General features: G+C 46.0%; 2 protein-coding genes across 4 annotated transcripts in view; one reads left to right on the plus strand and one right to left on the minus strand.

Annotated features, from left to right (window-relative positions):
- DCAF17 (DDB1 and CUL4 associated factor 17) overlaps nt 1-3,704 on the plus strand; it is a 49,808-nt gene extending 46,104 nt beyond the window's left edge. For both annotated transcript variants that reach the window (XM_075933616.1, XM_006138979.4), the window contains exons 14-15: nt 547-702; nt 1,850-3,704. In XM_075933616.1, coding sequence (XP_075789731.1) covers nt 547-702; nt 1,850-2,047 — 354 coding nt within the window. In that variant the 3' untranslated portion in view covers nt 2,048-3,704. The remainder of the gene's footprint in view (nt 1-546; nt 703-1,849) is intronic.
- METTL8 (methyltransferase 8, tRNA N3-cytidine) overlaps nt 1-18,224 on the minus strand; it is a 205,428-nt gene that overhangs the window by 91,622 nt on the left and 95,582 nt on the right. The window lies entirely within an intron of this gene.

Genomic DNA, 18,224 nt, shown 5'->3' on the forward strand with positions numbered 1-18,224 from the left:
GGTATGTTTTCACTGCATTTGGGAGCAAGCCACTCAGCCCGGTCCACAGACTTGCGCTAGCACATTGAAAATAGTGCTAAAGATGTTTCTTTTCTAAAACAGTCTGGAGCTGTTGATTATGTATATATGTAGGAGTATATACATCTAAAGAGAGGATACTGGCATTTTTGTGACTTGTGTTACCCTTGTAATTTTTTCAAATCTCACGGCATAGATGTTGACAATAGGACAAGTCGTATTGCTGTTAATGTTATTTACACTATCAGGGTATATACAATCTTTACACTCATACACACTGGGGCAGTACAGGATGTTCTTTTCTCTTCCGGCGGCTCTGCTGAAATGCACTGAAAAGCCTGTGGTTGGAAAGATGCTTACAGCTTATTACCTGGATGGCAAAGATTTTCCCAATGAATGATGATAGACCTGTGAACAGGAACTTTTTCTTTCCTTTCCACGTCCCAACAAACATGTAAAATTCTTTTAAAAATAACTGTAAACATCTATTTATTAATTGGTCACCTTGAGATTTTGTGTTTTCATAAGACTTTCAAAATTGTGGACTATGAAGATGAGCTGGATTTGTTATCCGTTGTGGCGGTTACTCAGATAGGAGCTGATGGGAGAGCACACCTTGACTTTCACTGTAATGAACATGGGATTCTACTTAAGAGTATTCCATTAGTGGAGTCTTGGGATGTGGTGAGTATACTCCACTAAATTAAGTTTACATTAACATTCCCCTGTACCCACTTGCCATACTGCTTTGCATCCAAGTGCAGTAAACTTCCGATAATCCGGCACCTTTAGGACCCAGGGGGTGCCGGATTATCAGATATGCCGGACTATCGGAAGGGGGGGCTATGAGGAGTCTGGGTGGGATGGAGGGATGGGGGAAGCGGCAGCGCTGCGGGACCAACCCGGCAGCACCCCAGCTGCTCTGCCCCAGGCGTCCCCAAGTCAGCCGCTGCTGAAACTACCAGTGGCTGGCTTGGGGAAGCCCGGGACAGAGCAGCTGGGGTGCTGCCAGGTTGATCCCGTAGCGCTGCCCCTCGTCACTGCGGGACCAACCCGGCAGCACCCAAGCTGCTCTGCCCCAGACTTCTCCAAGTCAACCGCTGCTGAAACTGACTAGTGGCTGACTCTGGGAAGCCCGGGGCTCCAATTGTCTGGCTGCCTGGAGCACTTCCGGGTTCCAGGTGGTGCCGGATCACTGGATGCCGGACAACTGGAGTTTTACTGTAACTGTTTTATTCATATTTTCGAGTCAGATATACAATATAAACCCCACTGGAAATTCCCATGTAAAGTATCTGTAGCAAAAGTTAATCAGCTGGACTTGCAAGTATTCTGTGATACAGTAGTTCATTTATCTGAAAATCCACAGAGTCTTAAATTAGGATTTCGCTCATATTTTTTAAGGCAATCGATACACGTTCTTTTGACAATCATAAAATACTTAACCTAATCTTTGTTCCTACAAACACATGTGTGTATGCTTAACTTTACAACTTTTGAGCGTTCTGACCGAGAGCAGTGGAACCTTTCAGGTGCAAAATTAAGTATAGGCCTGCCTGTGTGGGAATTTAAATATTTAGATATCTAACTCCCCATTGATTTCAATGGGGATTTAGGTACCTAACTATCTTTGAAGATCTGAACTGTGATTCTTAAACACTTGCTTTATCTGAAAGACCGTTTATCTACATACGCTTTTTGTCATGTGTAGGAAAATGAACAGTATTTTGCTGTAATTTTCTAATCAGTTTTAGGGAAGTCTTATTTATATGGTACTGACATGAGCATCTGGGAAATGAAGCTATCATTCAAAATTATTTTCTTATTGCAGACTTACAATCACCAAGTTTACTTTGATAGAGACATTGTGTTACATATAGAACAAAAGCCTAACAGGATCTTCAGCTGTTATCTGTACCAAATGGTCTGTGGTAGTGCAGAGGAAGATGAACATTCAAGCCTTGAAAAAGTGAAAAAAGTCTTTTGTAAAAAGGGGGAGAGAATTTTTGAATATTTTAAGAGAGAATGAGCTTCCACTGAGGCTTCACACTACATGGACATTGTCTCCTTAGACTAGTCAAATATTATGTACTAAACATTGTGTTAAAATGTGTATTTTGAGCTTGAATATTTTATTATGGAGTATTTTGCACATAAAGATGGTCATTGTATGTATTTTCATAGACTATAATTTAACTTCATTTACCTTTTACAGTTGCTACTGGCTACTGATTATGATATTGTAACACAAATAATGATCTCATTTATTGCTCTTGTCCACCAACTACTGGTAATCTGATTGAAATACTGAATATCAGGCCCAAAGACTTACTGATATCCATACTGTACTATATTTTGTTTTACTTACACTTAGATCTTCTCTTGCAACTTTATTTTAAATTGTCTATACTGTAATAATGTTTTTAGGATAAAATTTTATATAGAATAAAAGTGCCAGAGTTGTTATCAAGTCATTTAGACATGAGGGAACTGTGTCCTTCTGTAAATTCCTCTTGACTGTGTAGAAACACTTTCTTTAAAAAAACCAAGTGTTTAGTAATTAACTAATTATTCTTTCTTCTTTGTGGTACCCACTAATTTGTTGTTCTCTTCCTATGTTACAGTCCAGAAATTCATAAATCTGAGCTGGGGTGTCAAACACTAAACCAGTTTGATGCATTTGTATATTCCCTATGACATACTGAGTTTTTGCAGACTACAAACATTGATTTCTAAAAATCAGAAAATGTCTAGACCTCCTGACTGGAACAAAAGCTTTCCAAATATGAGCCATAAACACCCTAAATCGCCCCTCCCCTAATTCATCTCTTACAAGTGTTAATTCTCAATCTGTTTAATTATATTTCAAATGTATACTTTACATTATCTGTTCTATTGATGATTATTTTAGCAGATGGAATGAGGAAGGGCTTGAGTGTAAAGCCAGTTGAGGGTGGACAGTGGGAGTCACTACAAAAAATGGACTGCAGATGTGGAGGATGAGGAACAGGGAAGAAATAGCAGTGGTATTAAACATTTTTTCCCTCTCATAATAAATGTTAGAATAAGACACTGAACCAATGATAACTAAGGATGAGATTTTTGTCACAATTATTTTTAGTAAGACAAGGTCATGGGCAATAAACAAAAATCTATAGAAGCCTGTTACCTATCTCTGACTTTTACTCAGGTAGGCAATAAAATAACAGCAGCCTGCAGAGTTAGTTCTTGGCAGGCCACCACCTCTGCAGGTATCAGCAGATCGCAGCTCTCATTGGCCACGAATCACTGCTCATGGCCAATGCGAGGGGTGGGAAGTATCGCCAACTGGGACACTGCTTCCCGCCGCACACATTGGCTGTGAACAGTAATTCACAGCCAATGAGAGGTGCAATTGTCCGATACCTGTGGAGGTGCAGGTAAACGTGGAGGTGGGGGGCCCGCCAGGGATTAATTCTGTGGGCCAGATTTGGCCTGCAGCCTGGAATTTGCCCACTCCTGCTTTTACTAAAAATAACAGGGGGACTGACAGCTCCAGTCTCTGCTGTCGCTAGAGGCTGACAACCCTGGGATCCAGGGGCAGCTGATAGCTCTGGAGATATTTAAGAATAGGTTAGATCATGGATTCCCAAACTGGGGGACGTGAAAAAATTCCGGGAGGGGGGGAGGATGCAACCCAGCTCCCCCTTTACATCCTCCTCCCCCCCCAAGTTTTGCTGCTATTTTTGTTTTTCCACCCCAGTCAGGTTTTTTTTTTTTTTTTTTTTTGGCTCAACAAGTTTTGCTTATGAGGGAGCATGGGGGTTTTTCAAAAATCAAATGGGGGCATGATGCCAAAAGGTTTGGGAACCACTGGGTTAGATAAATGTCTATTAGGGATGGTCTAGACCTGTGGTCATGAACCTGTCAATCACGAGGGCTCAACCAGTTGATCACGAGGTGTTTGGGGCCCCCCCAATTTCCCCCACTCCCCAAGAAACCCCACTACCTACCTCCATCAACAATGGAGGTAATGCCGGCTTCCTGTGTGGTGAAAGGAAGTTCAGCAGCTGCGTGCCACTTCCAGGGTTTCAGAAAGTGCGCTGGCTGCTCCCCCTCCCCCAAACAGCCGGTGCGGTACCACAACCCAGGTCTGTGGCATGCCAGGGACTTGCTGAACAGTGGGAGCAGGGGGGCGGGGTAGGAGTCCCCAGAGGAGACGTGCGCCGGGGCTTCCCTCCTGTGGGGGGGGGGGGGGAGGGAGTAGGAGTCCCGGGAGGAGGCTCGTGTTGGGGACTCCCTGTCCCCTCTCCCCACCAAAACCCTGTTCCCTGCCACAGAACCCTGTCCCCTACCCCCACTGGCACTCTGTACCCTGCCCCAGCAACCCGCTAGCATCCTTCCCCAGTATTATGTCCCCTGCTCCCGCCAACACAGTTGGGGCCACATTAGTGAGGCTTGGGGGGTTTTGGAGGAGTTATTTTTTTGCATCTCACTTGTGTGGCCCCAACTGACTTTTCTGTGGGTCAGTGACCCCCTGACTCAAAACAGGTTCCCCGCCCTTCTCATAAGACCATGCTGAAACATTTTGTGTTTGACATATTTTATTTAAAAATTAAGCGTGGTCAACAAACCCCCAATTGGGGCCAAGCTCCCATCTGGCTGCAGTGTCATAACACTCCTGCACCCGCCCCAGACCCTAGATCTGAGCCTATCATGCACTGGAACCCTCTTTCCTGAGCTTCTCACATCCCCAAACTACTGCACCCCCACATCCTCAGTCTTCTGCCACAACACTCCCGCACCATCCACACACCGCAAATCTGCGTCCTGAGCCCATCATACTACCTGCCCTGAGCCCCTCACATACCCCAACCCAAACTCCTGCATCCTCACATCCACAAGCCTGTGGCTTACTCAGCACCCCAACTCTCCACCTGACTCCAACACTCCCCAGCCTGGAGCCCCCTCCCTGAGCCAGTATCTCCTTCTCCACCTCCTCCTGCATTCAAATTCCCTCCTACAGTTTGCACATCTCACCCCTTCCCACACCCAAATCCCTTATTCCCATCCCAGGTCCCACACATCCTGTCTCAACCCAGTGAGGGTAGGGCTAGACTGCAAAGGTTTTTCTGGGATTCCAGAGGTATCCCGGAAAAACTCTTCCGCATCCAGGAATGCATTTGTTCTTCCGCTTTCTTTCCAAAGAAGGGGGTTTTCTGACATTTGACCCAGTCTAGAAAGGCCAGATGTTGGAGAAACCTCTTCCTACAGAAGAATCGAAAAGAAAAAGTGGCAATGTCTCAGGACTGGGGATAGCAAGTGATGGAGAGGAGGAGAACAGTGAGGGCAGGGCTTCAAGGAAGCGGTGGGGTCTTGGGGGAAGGATGGGGCGGTAGAGCTTGGCTTGTTCTGACATTTAAAAAGTGATCTTGGGCATAAAAAGGTTGGAAACCACTGGTCTAGACAGTGCTGGGTCCTGCCATGAGGGCAGGGGACTGGACTTGATGACCTCTCAAGGTCTCTTCCAGTCCTAGTATTCTATGATTCTATGATAAGCCAAAACTACAAAAATATTTTGTAGGCAATAGACTAATCTCACAAAGAGAATTTAAAAACCCCAAAATGTTGTCTCTTTCCCCTTCCAAGTTTTAGAAGTGATTAGCAAAGGACTATTTGAGCATCAAAAGGGCATACTACACATTCCATTACTCTTCTATAACAGAAGCTCCATGCAACCCTGAACAACTAGATTTGGCAGGAAGCAATAACAGCAGAGACACACAGGTTGCCAATTGGGCAAAGCTGGTATTGAATCTGTCTCTGGCAATATTATGGAAGATAAGCAGAGTTGCTATTGTAAGTATCATTCACTAATCTCAAAAAGAGGACCTGAAATATATTTCACTCCCATCTTCAATTAGCACCAAAAACTGTACAACAGTAATAATTCAGATTTCCTGTCTTTCCAAAGAAATAGTACCCATCTGTCTCAGAATCTCAGAACTGCTTTCTATGAGGACTGTGAGGACAGAGACAGGAACTATTGTTGATTAACAAGAAGGAAACAGAACTTTTGCATTTGTATTTATCAATTGGGATCAATTTATAGTTTCAAAAGTGTTATTGTGACTTAACAGCATACTAATACCAAAGGACAAGGGGCTTACTGGTATCAAGTAGTGAGTTTCAGCTAGTGTAATCAGTTGAATGTACCCCAATTCACAGATGTTATAACCTGTACGTAAAAGCTGTCATGTAAGATATCAACACTTATAACAGACTGATCATTAATATTATTGTGTGGTGCACACAGGACAAATTCAAAATGTCAAATGTACTGAAAGTTATCATAGAATACTAGAACAGGAAGGGACCTCAAGAGCTCATTGAGTCCACTCTTCTGAATATAAGAACATAAGAACAGCCATACTGGGTCAGACCAAAGGTCCATCTAGCCCAGTATCCTGTCTGCCAACAGTGGGCAATACCAGATGCTGCAGAGGGAGGGAACACAACAGGTAATCCTCACATGATCCCTCTGCTGTCACCCTCATGGCAGGACTAAGCACTGTCTAGATCAGGGATGGGCAATAATTTTGAGCAGGGGCCACCCTGGTTGAGGTCCGTCCTGGAAGAGGCAGGGCCTTGGGCATAAGGGGCAGAGCTTCGGGCAGCAAGGGTGAAGCCTTTAAATAGCAGAGTTGCTCACGCCTCCCCTGTGGATCCTAGGCATCACGTTAGTTGGAGATGGGAGCTGTGAGCCCTTCCAATTCCTGCTATTTAAAGGGCTCGCTGCTCCCAGCCTCGCTGCTAGCGTGTTGCCTGGGAGCCGGGGACATGCGAACCCTTTCAACTGCTTCTACTTAAAGGTCCTGCGCTTACCGGGTTGCTGCCCAGCAATGCAGCCATGCAGGAGGCATAAGCCCTTTAAATAGAATCAGTTAAAAGGGCTCATGCATGGCTTCTTCAGTCTTCCTTCATAGATCATGTTTTCTAGACCTTTAATCATTTTTGTTGCTCTTCTCTGGACCTTCTTCAATTTCTTCACATCTTTCTTGAAATGTGGTGCCCAGAACTGGACACAATACTCCAATTGAGGCCTAATCAGCACAGAGCAAAGCAGAAGAATTACTTTTGTGAAACTGATTGTTCCTTCCTAAGTGAAGTATTTTTCATTTCCTTAACACTACAGTACAATTAAATGTTGGGCAAATTTCTACCACCTTATACCGGAAATCTACTGACCGTTACACTTACCTACATGCCTCTAGCTTCCATCCAAGATACATTTCCCAATCAACCGTTTACAGCCAGGCCCTAAGATACAACTGGATTTACGCCAATTTCACAGAGACAAAAACACCTACAGGATCTGTGTCAAGCATTCTTAAAACTTAAATACTCACCCTGAGATGTGAAAATACAGATTGACAGAGCCAAACAAGTACCGAGACATCAGCTTCTTCAAGATAGGTCCAACAAAGAAAACAACAGGACACCACTAGTCATCTCCTATAGCCCCCAATTTAAACTCTTCTAGCACATTTATAACAATCTGCAACCCATCCTGGAAAATGATCCCTCACTCTCAGAAGCCTTCGGGGACAGGCCAATCCTCACCTACGGACAATCCTCTAACCTCAAACAAATTCTTTCCAGCAACTATGCAGCACATCTCCATCAAACTCACCCAGGAGCCCACCCCTGCAATCAACTCCGGTGCCAACAGTGTCCACACATCTATACAAGCGACATCATCACAGGACTTAACCACATAAGCCACAACATCAGAGGCTCATACAACTGCACTTCCACCAATATGATCTGTGCCAGCAATGCTCCTCTACCATGTATATTGGCCAAGCTGGACGGTCCCTGCGACAAGGGATTAATGGACACAAATCAGATATTTGAAATGGTAACACATGGAAACCTGTTAGGAAACATTTTAACTTGCCCAGGCACTCGCTAATGGATCTAAAAGTGACTACACTATTATAAAGACATTTCAAAACCATCAGAACTTGGTTTCATTTACAAGTTCGACACCTGTAATCAAGGTCTGAACAAAAACCTGACCTGGATGGGCCGCTACATTCCACACTTTAATAACATAAAAAATCTAAGCACCGGGTACTTACAGACCACTCTATTAGCCTCATTTAGCATGGACACTCTGATAATATTTTCCCCCATTTTTTCCTTGTCTTTCCATCCCCATCCCCTCTCTTTGCTATTTATTTAGACCCTGGACCTCTTACTCCATTCACCTGAAGAACTGGGTTATGTCCACAGAAGCTCATGATACTATCTACATTTTTGTTAGTCTCTAAGATGCTGCAGAACTATTTGATGTTTTTAAAGTTACTTTGCATTTGTCCTTATTAAATTTCATCCTGTTTACTTCAGACCATGTCTCCAGTTTGTCCAGATCATTTTGGATTATGACCCTATTCTCCAAAGCACTTGCAACCCCTTCTAGTTTGGTATCATCTGCAAACTTAATAAGCGTACTCCCTATGCCAGTACATAAATGGTACAGTAAACCCTGCCCTATCCGGAACTTAAGCATCTGGAAAACTGTAGAAACCAGCAAATTTTTGATGCTGGGAAAAGCAAAAAAAACAAAAACAAACAAAAAAAAACCCCAACAACAAAAAAGAAAACTGGCTCTTTAAGTGCTCCTCAGACGAGTGTGCAGCATGTATCTGGGGGAGGGGAAAACAGCAGCCGAAAGTAAGCATCTTGGCTTCCCCCATGGCTCCTGGCACCCCCAGCAAGCCAGCCCCCCTGCAGCTCCTGTGCCCTCCCCCCCAGCAGGCCGCCCCCACCATCCACACCCCTCACCAGACCACATCCCGCCCCCCCTGCAGCTCATGGCCCCCCCGAGCAGGCCACATTCCGGCCCCTGCACAGCTCCTGTGCCCCCCTCCCGACTTCTCCCCCCCCCCAGATAACCAGAAATTTAAAGTTACCGGCACACCCTAATCCCCGGGCATGACGGATAACAGGTTTTACTGTACATAGAAGATAAAACAGGGCCATCAAGCTAACAGGGGAAGATGCTGCAGGAATCCTCAGATCAATTTGCAATTTAGCAAACACCAGTGAATAAGAAACCATCAAGGAACTTTCACCATCAGACTATGTTGCCATCTTGACATCTTGAATGAACATTACTTTAAAGCAGTGGTCTCCAACCTTTTTACACACAAGATCACTTTTTAAATGTCAGGGCAAGCCAAGATCTACCCCATCCTTTCCCCAAGACCCTACATCCTCTGTTCCCCATCTCTCCATCATTTGCTGTCCCCAGTCCTTACTCACTCTCACTGGGTTGAGACAGGAGGTGCAGGCTCTGGGGTGGGAATAAGGGATTTGGGTGTGGGAAGGGGTAAGAAGTGCAAACTCTGGGAGGGAATTTGAATGCAGGAGGAGGTGGAGAAGGGGATGATGACTCAGGGAGGGAGCTCCAGGCTGGGGATTGTTGGGGTCAGGTGGGGGTTGGGATGCTGAGCAAGCCACAGTCTTTCGGATGTGAGGGTGCAGGAGTTTGGTTTGGAGTGTATAGGGGCTCAGGGCAGGGAGGCTGGGAGTATGATGGCCTCAGGACACAGATCTGTGGTGTGTGGTTGGTGCAGGAGTGTTGTGGCAGGAGACTGAGGACGCGGGGGTGCAGGAGTTTGGGGATGTGAAAGGGTCAGGACAGGGGGTACTGGTGTATGGATCGGCTCAAGATTGGGATCGGGGGTGTGTGTGCAGGAATGTTATGATGCTGCAGCCAGATGGGGTGGTGGCCCCAATTGGGGGCTTGTTGGCCAGGCTTCATGTTTAAATAAAATATTATGTCCAACACAAAATGTTTCAGGATTGTCTTTATTTATGAGGGACGGGGAACCTGTTTTGGATCAGAGGTCACTGACCTACAAAAAAAAAATCAGTCAGAGACCACACAAGTGAGATGCAAAAAAACCAACCCCTCCAAACTCCCCCCAAGCCTCACTGATGTGGCCCCAACCGAGACATCTCACTCCTCTGGCACTCCAGCCCCGTGGGGAGGAGGTGGGGGGGAGGGGGGAGAGGGGAGGTAGGACTGACATTCAAGGCCTCAGGCCAAATTAACTCTTCTGTGGTTCCAGGGTTAGTGGAATTTGCGGGACCCTCTACACTCTGAAGTGGAGCCAAAAATGAGAGATCCAGTTGCGGGACAAGGTTGCCAGGGAGTGGGATAGGGAGGGGGGGTGCAGAATCTGGGTGGAAAACAGGGTACAGGAGCAAGCTGGGGGTATCTGACCAGGAGTTAGGGGACAGGCACAGGGTGCTGGTGGGTTTCTAGCCATGAGGCAGGGGCAGGATGGTGTCTTAGCAGAGTGCTGGATGGGGTCTGGCCAGGTGGCAGGGGCAGGGTGGTGTCTGGCCAGTGGGTAGGAGCAAGGTGCTGTGGGTGTCTGGCCAGGGGGCAGGGTGCTGGTGGAGTTTTGGGCAGGGGGGCCTTGGCAGAATACTTGTGGGGGTCTGGGCAGGGAGCTGTTGGAGGGTCTTGCCAGGTTGCTGTTGGAGGGTCTGACCAGGGACAGGGATAGCTTGTCAGTACCTGGGGATCCCGCAGCACGCACTGCTCCCCCCATCCCCAAAACAGCTGGTATGCTTCCTAAGAAGTCAGCTCTGGTGCACAGCCGGGGACTTCCTTCCCCATGCTACCTGCTTTCCTTCCTTCCTGCATGGAGGGGGAGGAGGGATCCCTTAACTGCGCGCCAGCTCTGACTTCTCAGGAAGCATGTGCACTGCTCCTCCCCTCCCCACAACAGCTGGCGTGCTTCCTGAGAATTCGGAGCTGGTAACCAGCAGAGGACTTCTCTCTCCACCCTCAGGCACAGGAAGGAAGTCCCCAGCTACGCGCCAGAGCCGGCGTCTCAGGAAGAGTGCCAGTTGTTTTGGGAAGGGGAGAAGCAGCACGTGTGCTTTCTGAGATGCCGGATCTGGCGCACAGCCAAAGACTCCCCCCTCCCCTCCCACCCATGCTGCAGGAAGCTGGTGCTACCTCCATTTTCCCAGGAGGTAGCACCAGCACAGGCTCTTTCTTGAGGGTGGGGGAATAAGGGGTGGGCTGGAACACCTTGCAATCAACTGGTTGTGCCCCCAAAATTGACCAGTCGATCGCAATGATGAATTGGTGACCATGGCTTTAGAGGGATAATCTTCAGATGAATCTATTTTAAAGGTTCACTGGACTGAAAGGAAAGGGGCAAAGAATTCCAATTTTTATTTCATCTAAGACGACAACGGAACTAAGCAACCCTGGACATTGTGGGAGATACTGACCAGACCAGAGGGGTTAGTCAGCCATCTTGCTAGCAGGTAGTAAGATGAGAATCTGTTAAGTCAGCCTCTAAGAAGTGGTTTTTCACTTTTATTGCTTATATCTATTTCCAACTCTGTCCTTTATACTTAAACTCACTTGGCAGCGATCTCCTTTTGTTAATAAAACAATTTTGTTTTACATTTAATAAACCAACTCAGTGCTGTGTATGATTTAAAGTGAATGTTTACTACAGTGAATGTGGCAAGCTTCTAGGTGTTGTATGTTAAAAGAAAAAACAGATATCACTGTGAAAAAGAGGGCTGGACATTGACAGCAGATGGTTTTGGGAAATTCTGGAACTGGGGGCAGTTGGGGTCATCTTGACAGGTGTAGCCAGTACTAGTGCACTGCAGAATGTGACTGGGGTGCAACAAACAGGTTGCTGGAATCAGAGCTGCAGAACACACAGACGCTCAAACATGATTATACGATGGCTGGGAGCATCCAGACAAGGGAACTACAGCAGCAAAGCATTTTAAGGCATTCAAGGTTACAGGGTAAGTAGTGACACAATCTCCCATTAGCCTGGATTGCACCCCATTTATCCATTACAGTTTTATTAAAACATGTTCTGCCATAGAACTTGCCTTCATATAACTTCACTTCATTATACATGATAGAATAGTATAAAATCAGACTAAAACAAGGCAGACTAGGGATGTAATAGTATAGCTGCTTAACCGATAAGCAAAAACGTCTAGGTTAATACTACAGACTACATGCATTTCCCCTCCCACCCCTTTACCAGTAAATGTTTTAGCAGGCTGGCCAGCAGACCAGCTCAGTCCCGGCTTGCGCCAGATCTGGGACCTACGCCTGCTATGGCTCTGCATTTAAAGTGTATTAGGAGTCAGGAAGGCGCACAGCCCAACTCAGTTCCAGCTTGTGCTGGATTTGGGAGCTCAGACCTCCCTCCCCTGCCCCTGGACAGGAGCTACTGCCACCTTGCATTGCTGCCTCTGTATCAGAGGCAACAGCACAGAGTGATAGGCAGTCGGTCCACGAGGGAAGCCGATTTTTTAAACCATCTCCCCTTGTGGACCAGCTCCCACCTAGCACGCCACGTTCTGCCTCTAATACAGAGGCAGCAGCACAGAGTGGCAGGAGGGTCCTCAGGAGTGGGGCCAGAGAGCACTGGCTGCCAGCCCCACCCTCGGGAACTAGAGAATAGTTGAGTAACCAATAAGAATTCATGAGGTGAATTGAGTATTCAGTTAACTGATATTTAACATCCCTAAGTCAGACTCTAAGACTATATTATAGAAGCACAGAGACTTGGATAGTCCTATTCTCTTCTGCTCCCTCCCCTTCTTAGTGTTCATCTGAGTAAAATGCTTGCACAGAGCAGTCCTTACTATGCTCAGCTGCACTGTGATCACTCAGCATACTAGTCACGTAGCTCACAGTGACCTGGGGACACAAGCAATGTCAGGTCTTAATACCACTGTGTGTTCATGCAAAGCTCTGTCCCCTATTCACATGTTAGGGAATACACACAGAAAGCAGCAACTTGCAGTGATATACTTTGGGTCTTTGTCATTTTGCTTCAATAGGCATTTCTACTGCCTCTTCAGTCTCCCAAAAACACACACAGCCACCAGTTTGACATGACAGAGGCAGTCGTCAAATTATCATTTGTTAAGAGCCTCATAATTTCCTTAGCCAGAGTAACAAGTGGCGTGCAGGCTCCTTGTTAAACATAGTTGGCACTGAGATCTCTCCAGTGTAAGGAAAAGGTATTCTTGCACATCCCATCCTGTACAAGGTTCATATAATATTCTAGCAACATGAACCTTGCTAAGCCATCTTGTGTTTACATCCATGAAATGTCCTCTGTAGCGCACCACAGCCTGCCCAATTACTGAGTAGTGAGACATTCAGTTTTAGAATTCGGAGTCTGATTAGGGTAGCAAATAATTGGAAAATTAGTCCCTTGAGTGACTCCAGTACAGTTTAGGAACCTTTGGCATTGTTCAAAGCCATCCATTATTTCAAGATCACTCATAACCTTGATCACACAAGTCTACAGCATTTGCTACATTGTACTCCACTCCTCCGGCCCAATGTGGTCTTCTACATGCCAAAGAGCATGTGTTTGGAGCTAGTTCCCAGACACCTATGACACCTCTCATCACCTGGGACAAAAGCTTGTGAAATGGGCTGGATGCATGATGTAAGCTAAGCCTTTATAAAGAATATCAACTACAGCTTTCTCAATTAGTCACCATCAGTCTAGGAGTCACAATATTGCCCTACCCGTGAATAAAGCTAGCCTGATCTGATTCAGAGTCTGCCCGCCTCACAATTCAGTTTACAGACCTGTACGCAGGAGGAGCACGAGGGGTGCAAACACACACTCCCCAACATCCTCTAGGGTCCCCCCAAACATAAGGGGGAGAATCAGCCTCTCTCTGTCAAATTCACTGCTTAGAGTTGTGCATGCTCACTGGAATGGAGCATGCTCAGTAAGCGCTGCTGTGGCTGCTACACTCACATGGATTCTTACACTGTTCCTGGCTTTAGTTAAAAAGAGGTTCAGGGCAAATCGCAGCAAGGGGGACGGGCAGGGTATGAGCAGGGTGCACAAATTAACTGGTGTGGGAGGGGGAGATCAAGCAACTTTAGGGTAAGGTAGAAGAAGGGATGGAAGGGAAGAATCAGGTGAAAGGAGGGTAGGAGCTGAGGTTTGGCTTGGGGGGAGGGAGATGCTGTCAGCCCCTGTGCAGTGGTTTTGACCCTATATAGGCAGTGGGTATAATAGTTACCCAGGGAGGTGAGGCAAAGGTGTGAGGAACAGAGAGGGGTTTTTATTTCCCCTCTCAGGGCAAAACTTCAGAGGACCTGAGTACAGAGCAGCTATAACTGTGCTCTTAAAGGCACAGCTGCCCTAATGCCTTGGCTCTGACTGCTAGCCCCCAGAGCCTCTCTCTCTCTCTCTGCACTGCTACAGCTAAGGGGACTGAAAGATCCCACATGCAGCATGTCAGGGAGCGTGTAACACATTTTGAGGATTTAAAAGTCTCTTATCAGTTTATATGTCAATGTAAAGTCTCATAAGAGTTCATAATTAGTCTTATCAGCTGATGCGAGTCCTTGAATTGCACTCAGTCCATGTAACCTATTTTAATTACAGTTTTGCTCCTTTGCAAACGCTATTTCTATTATGTTTATTACTCTGCAATGCATGTCACTGTACTATTTGTTTTTATTTTAATAGCTAATGCTTAAAATCGTTAACTAGTAGTTACTGGTTTTAGCAAATCCATCTGTGTTTCTATGATAGCACTTGCTGTGGGTTTTGTACTTTGATTTGTACCCTGGGAGTTTATTTTACTTTTATTTCTTTGTATAGCACAAGTTTTATTCTGTTGGCTCTATTACTACCAGCTCTGTGTTCTTGGAGAATAAAAGCATAGTATCTAGCCTATCAGACTCATGAAAGATCCCTCCGCCCATCTGTGCTTAAATCAAATAAGAGGCTGCTTCGTGGCAGCCTCCCATGCTTCTGCCCCTCCCCCCCACTGCTGCCTTTGATAGGAGGGGATAGGAGGGTGAACAGGCAGCACTGCAGAGATGGTGCTGAGGAGAACTGGCTTTTAAGCCGGCTCCCATCAGCACTGGCTCCTGCTTCCGCCCTAACTATCTAGCCTAACTGTTCATATCTATCCAATGGTACTTATGGGAATCCAGCTAACAAAAAATTTAATTATGTATTCCAGTGATCATCATTCCTGGGCATATAAAGAAAACCAACCATGGAAAACCACTGACGTGTTTCAGTATGTGGCCCATGAAAGTTTGGGATATGTGTGTGGCGATCAAAACTTACAAGAAAGGGATGAATGTTTCTATGTAAAAGACAAAGGAACTCAAAGATGTATATTTGGTATATCAGGCCTGTACACAGGGTGTGTACACGAAGGGTGCAAATGCACCCCTATGGTCCCCCAAGAAGCGTGCTCCGGCTGGTCGGAGAAGGCAGGAGCGGCGCACTGCCAGAGCCTCCCTCCCCCATGCTCTGGTCAGCCGGGGGAAGACTGGGGCAGATTTCCCCCTCTCTTCCAGGAGTGAGACCGGGACTGGGCCTTGTTCTTTGAGGGGGGGGGAGAGGGGAGGAGGAATCCGCTCCGGCCAGCCAGAGCACACTTATTTGGGGAACCATGGGGGAGGAGTGCATTCACACCCTTGTGGTCCACATTTATATAAAAAAAGCACACCCTCCCCACAAAAATTCATGCCTACCGGCCTGGTTCAACACATAGATAAACCCAAATCTATATATATATATCTTTGTTTTCTTTTCAGCTACCACCACAGAATGCTCTGGATATTGTTACAGTTTCTGCTCTGCTCTTCTTCAGTATGTCATGCATCACAATTCAAAACAGAAAGGTCTTTGATACCAAATGACCACTGTGACTCCCTTGGAAGAAGATTATGGGCTTTATATAATAAATCTTATAATCCTAGGTGGAGTCTGAAACACCACTAGAAAAAAAGCAGCATGCATTGAAACACTGTCATTGAGCCCAGTTTTGTTCTGCATTCAGTCCTGGTCCATTTTACTTTCCAGCAGACTCAATATAAAAAGCACTAAAGCATTTCCTTGGTTGCTGTTGTTCATAGGCCAAACTGCTATGCAATCTCAAACTATTGTGAAGTTTGAATAGATATATGAAATCAGGACACATCTAGCCTATGGGCCAGGAGTGTGATAGACCCATATACCAGCGTGAGACTGTGGAGCATTTATCTTTCTCTTTGATATAACCAGTGTAAAACAGATACTTCAAAATCACTTATGTTATCTGAATTATTCAATATGCTAAAAAGTAAGAAATAAGAGTAAAGTGAAAAAATTCTAAAGATTTCCATATGGTTCCCATTGCAATGAAAAAAAACATTTGATGTCCACATGCTCAGCATAATTGTCTCTTTCAACATCAAAGTGTGGCACTGGCACAAAAAAGGAGGAAGGAAATACCTCTGAAAATTGTGTGTAGCTTTCCAATGCATGTAAAATGAAGAGGAATCTTGTATTATTTTTTCAGTGTTCATTTGAAACTAAAATCTACATTTTCTTTCCAATAGAGTTCAGCGATTTAAGATCAGGACAGTTTAAGCCCTGAACTGCCTGGACTTATAGAGTGTAATGCCAAACACCATTAATTTCTGTTGATTTCAGTGGGAGCTCTGGGTGTTCAGGTTCTTACAGGACTAGACCCTAACTTCTATCATTTTGGGATATATTCAAATAACATTCAGACTTCCAAGAATGAGAGTAAGGACTGAGGTACACTGGCAGAAAAGTTTGCACTGCCAGTCTTTGTGTTATATGTACAGTAAACTTCTGATAATCCGGCACCTTTAGGACCCAGGGGGTGCCGGATTATCAGATATGCCGGACTATCAGAAGGGGGGGCTATGAGGAGTCTGGGGTGAAGGGGGATGCGACCCTAGACCCCTCATAGCCCCCCCTTCCGTTAGTCCGGCTCTGCCCCATGGGTCCCCGATTCAGCTTCTGCTCGTCAGTTTCAGCAGCGGCTGAATCGGGGACACCTGCGGAAGAGCAGCTGGGGTGCTGCCAGGTTGGTCCGGTAGCGCCGCCCCTCGGCGCTGTGAGACCAACCCGGCAGCACCCCAGCTGCTCTGCCCCCGGCTTCCCCGATTCAGCTGCTGGTCAGTTTCAGCAGCGGCTGAATCGGGGAAGCTGGGTGCAGAGCAGCTCCAATCCAGCTGCCCGGAGCACTTCTGGGTTCCCGATAGTGCCGGACCATCAGAAGTGCCGGAGCATTGGATGCCAGACCAATGGAGTTTTACTGTATAAGTATGTGACTTTTCACAAGCTCTACATTCAATGAGAACATAATATATAATACTCAAAATTGTTAAAACTTAAAAAACAACGAATAGTCTAGTAGCATCTTAAAGACTAACAAAGGGTATGTCTACACTACCCCGCTAGTTTGAACTAGCGGGGTAATGTAGGCATACCGCACTTGCTAATGAAGCCCGGGATTTGAATTTCCCGGGCTTCATTAGCATAAGCGGGGAGCCGCCATTTTTAAATCCCCGCTGCTTCGAACCCCGTGCAGCGCGGCTACACGGGGCTCAAACTAGGTAGTTCGGACTAGGTTCCTATTCCGAACTACCGTTACTCCTCGTGAAATGAGGTGTACCGGTAGTTCGGAATAGGCACCCTAGTCCGAGCTATCTAGTTCGAGCCCCGTGTAGCCGCGCTGCACGGGGTTTGAAGCAGCGGGGATTTAAAAATGGCGGCTCCCCGCTTATGCTAATGAAGCCCGGGAAATTCAAATCCCGGGCTTCATTAGCAAGTGCGGTATGCATACATTACCCTCCTAGTTCGAACTAGGAGGGTAGTGTAGACATACCCAAAACATGTAGATGGTATAATGTGCTTTTTGTGGGCAAAACCTACTTCTTCAGATGACTGGAGTATTAAAAGTCCAGATCCAAAAATAAATAAAGGAGGGGGGAAGAGGAGAGAGGAAAAAAGGAGAAAAAAAGACAGTGAATAGATTTTTCAAGTTACAAAAGGCTGATAAGAACAGTTAGCACCTTCAGTGTTTGGTTAGTTGGTTAAGTCATTAGAATGTAGAAGGTGAGATTAAAGGTATTCTCCAGCAGGTTTCTGTGTGTTGCCTTTTCGGATATCTGATTTGTTAAACATGTATCACAAAAATAAAACTGGCAGGGCAATACAGGCAGTCCCCGGGTTACATACAAGATAGGGACAATAGGTTTGTTCTTAAGTTGAATTTGTATGTAAGTCGGAACTGGCTCCAGATTCCTGGGACAGAACAGCTGGGGCGCTGCCCGGTAGGTTCCCACAGGACCAACC

Source organism: Pelodiscus sinensis, chromosome 7 (genome assembly GCF_049634645.1).
Source record: "Pelodiscus sinensis isolate JC-2024 chromosome 7, ASM4963464v1, whole genome shotgun sequence".
Classification (NCBI taxonomy): Eukaryota; Metazoa; Chordata; order Testudines; family Trionychidae; genus Pelodiscus; species Pelodiscus sinensis.